This window comes from Temnothorax curvispinosus, unplaced genomic scaffold (assembly GCF_003070985.1).
Source record: "Temnothorax curvispinosus isolate PA1 unplaced genomic scaffold, ASM307098v1 QBEX01016347.1, whole genome shotgun sequence".
Classification (NCBI taxonomy): Eukaryota; Metazoa; Arthropoda; class Insecta; order Hymenoptera; family Formicidae; genus Temnothorax; species Temnothorax curvispinosus.
In genome coordinates, this window is record NW_020226127.1 from 1 (window position 1) to 6,435 (window position 6,435).

The following is a 6,435-nucleotide window of genomic DNA, read 5'->3' on the forward strand; positions in this document are numbered from 1 at the left end:
TGCTCGGGGGGCGGTAGAGCCGTACCCGGATTTGCGATAAAGCGAAGCTCGAAGGACCAGGGGAGATGTGTAAAGTCTCCCCAAAGCGAAAGTTAAGTTAAGCAAATGCGACTCACCGTTCGTTGTGCCGTCGACTCCTGGAGGCTTCGTCTCGGTCGCGATCGGGCTCGTGCAGCAACGCAGGCAGGGCAGCAAGCAAGGCGAAAGCGAGGCAGGCAGCAGTAAGTTAAGGCAGGCAGCAAGCAAGCAGGAGGAAGCAGGTAGAGGTAGCACACAGACAGGCCGAGAAAGTAGGTGATCGCACTATCCGGGAGCGAGCGGATGATCTCGCGGCTCCGAATATTAGCACAAGTTTCTCTGCTCCGATAATCTCTCCGTGCTCCGAGACGTCGTAACGATGAGACGTCGTAACGATGAGCCGGCGTAACGATGAGTGCCGAGAGCTCGCGGCGCTGGAACAGTGTCGCGAGCGAGTACTTGTTCTTCAGGCGGGTGCCCTCGTGGGGTGAGCGAGGGCAGCACCGATTGGTGAGTCGCGCAATTATCGATTCCGCGTTGATCGCGATCCGCCGACGTTTCGCGCGAGTCACCGAAATACTTAAGACTAGGTACGCAAGAATATTATGTACAACGAGTAACGAGACTAAACAATTAAGTATGATACATGCATCTATCTACAGTTTGGTGAGCGCCAAACATACCGCCCACCAAAATACAATGAGTTGTATTTTACTTTCAATTGGAATCGGTCGCCTGTGGAGCAGGGCCCATCGGTAGGGGGCACAGCTTCACTAGGGGACGCGTGATAGTGCCGTCCGCCACCCGCACCGTGGCGACACGCGGGACGCCGTCGCTGCCCGGATGCAGCGCCTCCACTCGTCCTCGCCTCCAACGCAGAGGAGGCATGTTGGCGTCCTTGAGGAGGACTAACGCACCGACACCGAGCGGGTTGACTGAGGTCCACCATTTGGGACGCTGTTGCAGCGTATGGAGATACTCCTGATGCCAGCGCTTCCAGAAGTCTTGGTGTATTCGTTGGACGAGTTGCCACCGACTCAGCCGATTCATCGGTAACGGGGTCACGTCTTGAGTGGGAACGGAGACGAGCGGTTCCATCGTGAGGAAGTGACCCGGCGATAGGACTTCGAGGTCGGCAGGGTCGGTGCTCATCGGGCAGAGGGGTCTGGAATTCAAGACGGCCTCGACCTGCGCGAGGACCGTCGTAAATTCCTCTATTGAGAGGACTTGATCACCCACGGTCCGCCGCAGGTGGGTTTTAAAGGTCTTGACTCCCGCCTCCCAGAGGCCCCCGAAGTGGGGCGCGGAGGGAGGATTAAAGGACCACTTGATTTTCTCTCGCTCCGCTGCGAGGCTCATGCGGCTTTCTAGTTCCCGTGCGGCCCCTACAAAATTCGTTCCGCAGTCGCTGTAGAGAAGCGAGCAGCGTCCGCGTCGGGCCACAAAGCGTCGCAGCGCAGCGAGGAAGGAGTCGGTGGACAACGAGAAGGCGGCTTCCAGGTGCACCGCCTTAACCGAAAAGCATACGAAAAGGCACGCGTACACTTTGACGGAGGAGACCCCCCGGGCTCGTCGCGTAACTATGTTGAAATCCCGCGAAATCAACGCCGCTGATCGAAAATGGCTTGGCCTGTCGGACCCTATCGGCCGGTAGTTCCGCCATGAGGGGCTGAGAGGTGTGTGGCTTTACGCGGAAACATTGATGACATCTCGAGAGTACGCGTTGTATAGCGCGATGCACCCCGAGGACCCAATAATGTTGCGTGAGCAGGTATTGCAGCGTGCGCCGACCAGGGTGCATGTTCGTGCGGTGCACGTGTTCGATAACGAGATCTGTGAGTCTATGTTTACAGGGCAGTAAGGCAGGGTGCTTGTTCTCGAATGTCAATCCGGATTTTGCAAGCCTGCCGCCTACCCTGAGAATACCCACCGGATCAAGGAAGGGAGCGAGTTTGCGAAAGGGCTTGGGGAGCCTTCTCCCGCTTTGAAGACGATCGATCTCATCGCGGAAAGCATCCGCCTGTACACTCTTCACAACGAGTAGTAACGCGGAATGCAGTTCGAGCTGATCTATGGCCAGAGTCGTAGGAGCAGATTTTGCACGGGAGTGATGTACAAACCTGAGAATGTATGCTATAATTCGGCCAATTTTCTCGATTGAAGAGAATCTTTCGAGCAATGAATGTACCGCGTCAGGCGGATCGAGCGCCACGAGCGATACGATTTTCTCCTCCTCGATCGGAGGGGTTTCCGAACCGTGGGAAGGCTCAACTCGGGGTTCGAAGTGAACAAGCCACTCAGGGCCCGCCCACCACATCGAACTGGCCACCAGATCGCGAGGATAAAGCCCGCGGGAGCAGTGATCCGCCGGATTGGACTCCGTGTCGACGTGACCCCAAGCTGATACTGGCACGTTGTCCTGAATGAGGGCAACGCGATTTCTAACGAAGGTCTTCCACCGTTGTGGTGCTGAGCGGATTCAGGCCCGGGCGACCTCGGAATCCGTCCAAGCATACTCGTCGTCAATGTCAAGGTGTCGAATATGCGCGCTACTTCCGACAGTATAGTGCGTTTGGTGCACTCACGACCCAACGCGTTGACTTGAAACCCGAAACTGTCAGATTGTGAGTGCCACCGAAGGCCCAATATCTTCTGAGATTGATCCTCGCTTGACTCGAAATCTAACATTGATTGGCTACATAACTGCGGGTCGAGGCCCTCCAGCGCGGCAGGATGGCTGCTCGACCACTTTCGAAGCTCGAAACCGGCGCTTCGGAGAAGCGATAGCAATTGGTCGCGGAGTGCACGAGCCTGTTCCACCGTCCGAACGCTTGTCACGACGTCATCCACATACAGCGCCTCGAGTAGGGCTGCGAACGCTAGAGGATATTTCTCGCGGTATTGATGAGCTAACTGGAGCAAACAATAGATCGCCAAGAACGGGGAGGCGCTAAAACCGAATGTAACTGTTTTGAGGAGATAGTCGAGGATGGGGTCCGACTCCGAGAAGCGCCAGACGATACGTTGGTAGTTGCATTGCTCCGGGCTTATCCAAATCTGGCGAAACATCTGCTTCACGTCCGCGGTTAGAGCGATCGCTTCGGCGCGGAACCGAAGCAGGATGGCGAGCAGGTCCTGCTGCAGCTTCGGACCGCTGAGCAGGGTGTCGTTGATCGACAGACCGTCCGGGCCTCGCGAGGACGCGTTGAACACTACCCGCAACTTAGTGGTAGTGCTATCGAGTTTATACACACCGTGGTGCGGTAGATAATAAGTGTGGCCATCCGACGGGAATGGATTGCGAATTACCTCCATGTGTCCGCTATCGAGATAGTCCCGCATGAAACTATTGTAACCAGCTCTGAATTCCGGATCAGATTTAAATCGACGTTCTAGTGCGCGGAGACGACTAACCGCAATGGAGCGCGAGCCGACGAATGTAGGAGGATCCGACACGAACGGGTACGAGACCACGAAACGACCCGAGGGGTCACGATACGTGGTCTTGGCGAAGATCTCCTTGCAGCGTCGATCCTCGTCCGAACAAGAAGCGTCCTCCGGCACCTCCTCCAATTGCCAAAAGCGACCCACCGATGTCGCGATCGACTCGAGCGTAGTCGCGAATGACCTCAGGGGCGCTGCCTGGACTGATGGGGATACCGCGCCCGTCAGAACCCATCCGAAGACTGAATTGAAGGCGTCGGGTTCTCCCCTTTCCCCTTTACGACGGCCCTCCCGTAGCACCGACACAAACGAGTCCGCCCCCAGGAGGATGTCAACACCGCCGGGCACGAAATATTCGGGATCCGCGAGCGGCAATCCCTTCAAGTGTTTCCACGGCTGGACCTCCACCTTGTCATTAGGCAGCGGCGAGGTTATGCGCGAGAGGACCGTAGCCTCTATCGAGAACCGAGTGTCGTCGCGACCGCGCGCGCGGATCACGAGGGAGGTGAGGCCCCTCGTCGTGGCCGCCCTGGCTTCGTTTATCGCCAACACGGTTGCACTGTGTTTGGTGCGACGAAAGCCGCCCTTCCGGAGGCAGCCCTCGGTAATAAAGTTGGCCTGACTCGCGCTGTCCAGCAATATGCGTACGGGGAACGCATTGCCACGCGCGTCTATCGCCTCGGCTCGTACGGTGGACAGGAGGACGATTCTATTGGCCCGGCTAGTCATTATTACAATCGGCGCATCCTCCGACTGAGGAGCGGGTACGGCGTCCGGTTCGGCGGGAGTCGCGCTAATGGGTTCGGGCTTAGGAGTAGTATTAGAGCTCTGCTCGTAATGCAGAAGCGTATGATGCTTCGTGCCGCAGGACCGACATGCCCACGCGGACGGACAGTCTTTCATGCCATGCCCCGAGCGCAGGCAGTTGAGGCACAATCTCAAGTCGCGAGCCTTAGCCTGCCTCTCCCTCGGCGAGAGTTTTAAAAACTGGGAGCACTTCGACACGTAGTGAGACTCCTTACAAACGGGGCAACCGGCCGCGTTAGTCACGAACGAAGAGACCGGTGTGGACTTGGTTTTGGAGGACGGGCCCGCGACGGCCTCGAGAACCTGACAATGCTCCGCTAGAAATTTCGTGAGTTGTGTATATCGCGGTATCTCCTCAGCCCGGTGAGCCGACTCGAATTTTTCCCGAAGGGAACGAGGAAGCTTGTCTAACAAAAACTTCAGTAGGATAAAGTCCCATGAATTGGTAGGGAACTTCATCAATGCGAGCGCGCGCGTGTTCTCGGTAAACGTATCTAATAAGTGGTGAAGAGCCTCGGCCGTCTCCGCCTTCAAGGCTTTGCCTCGATTATCGAATTCAAGTGATGGTCCGCTAACCTTCTCTTATTCCGGTATTGATCGACCAGCGAGTCGTAAGCGATCAGATAGTACTCATCGGAAAACGGCAGGTTTTTCACCACGTTGAGTGGTTCCCCTTTGAGTGAAGCCAGCAGATACTGGTATTTCTCTATCGCGGAAATCTGCTGGTTATGTATCGCCGCGTTGAACAACGCGATGAAGGAAGGCCACAACGTAAGGTCGCCGGAAAACTGCGGCAGCGGGATCTTAGGCAACTTGACCACCGAGGCCGGACCCGAGGGCTGTGCCGGCGCGCCTCCGAATGGCGCGCCCGTTTCACGGTGATATCGACTCTTTACGGCGTAATGCATTTTATCGAAACTGGCTCGGATTTCGTCCTCGGCCTCGAAATCCGCCGCTTCTTGGATGACCTTCAGGTGGATGGCCTCAAAATCGTCCGCGATCTTCGCTACGCTCGAGTAGCGAGCGAGGAAGGTCGCTCGTATTGCCGCGTCGGTCGCGGCTTGTAGGGAGAGGTCGTGTATTTCTTGCATACGCCGATTGCATACTTCGCGACGAGCGTATGCGTTTTTCGACATGATGTAACAAAGGGGTCGTCTACCACAGACAGACGAAGCTAAGAGCGAAGGGTAAACGACGAATAGGCAGTCGGAGGCGACGGCAACTCGAACCAACAGTATCGAAACCCGGCGAAAACAATCACGAAAGTCAGGTCGCCAAGGTGAGGGGTAACGGACGGCTCCGTTCGGCGCTCGCGCAAGTCCCGAGGGAATATTCTCGATAATATTCCTCGAGTTGAACGCGGAGAATATCAGCCGTTGGATTAGTGCGATAAACACGCGTCGCAGAGTTCGAAAGGCAAATATTCTCGATCGGTGACAATAATATTTTCGAGCGATGGTACTCTCGGACGGATCACGAATGTCGGGATAATACAAGTGCTGGGTCGGGCTGTACGTACCTCGCAACGACGTAAACACGAGCGATGCTCGAGACTATACAGAAAAACAACGCGCGCGAGACCGGCCCGTAATCGAAGGCCACGGCCGTTGTCTCTATGCGCGAAAGTATCGCTAGCCCGGAATACTCGGATATTCGACCGAATATTTCGGTTACGATCAAGTCAATTAAATGTCGACTAATTACCGCGGCGAGCGCGGATTCGATTTTAAGGCGATTAACGGCTGCGGCCCGAGCTATGACGAACGAAGTTCGCACGCGTATTCCCGTTGCGAAGCTAGCGCTGCACGAGAGATACCGCGCGAGACACGAGTTGTCAGCACGCCGAGCGTTATTGCACCTCGTTAATGCGAGAATAAGAATTCAGCGAATTCGCGTAGATTACAGGCGGCTAATGGCCGATTGCGCGATGCTACGCGAGAATTCCCTTCGCGAAGCGAGCGTTGCTATACGGGAGATCCTGCGAGACCCGCAAGGTCACGCGCTATTGCACTACGGGTTACAGAAAGATTCGGTGACTTAGAACAATGAAAGGACACGCGAAAGGTCGGCGGTAATAGACTAATCGCGAAGATATGATGATCCGGCTCGAAGGACCAGATGCTCGGGGGGCGGTAGAGCCGTACCCGGATTTGCGATAAAGCGAAG

The 6,435-nt window shown here is 56.0% G+C and overlaps 2 protein-coding genes across 2 annotated transcripts; both read right to left on the reverse strand.

Annotated features, from left to right (window-relative positions):
- Positions 1-735: 735 nt before the first annotated feature.
- Positions 736-1,377, reverse strand: LOC112466566. The gene has a single exon (XM_025034723.1). It carries the CDS (start codon positions 1,375-1,377, stop codon positions 736-738), a length of 642 nt encoding a protein of 213 aa, XP_024890491.1.
- A 774-nt stretch (positions 1,378-2,151) lies between these two features.
- Positions 2,152-4,728, reverse strand: LOC112466565. The gene has a single exon (XM_025034722.1). The coding sequence runs from the start codon at positions 4,726-4,728 to the stop codon at positions 2,152-2,154; it is 2,577 nt and encodes an 858-aa protein (XP_024890490.1).
- Between the last annotated feature and the right edge of the window lie 1,707 nt (positions 4,729-6,435).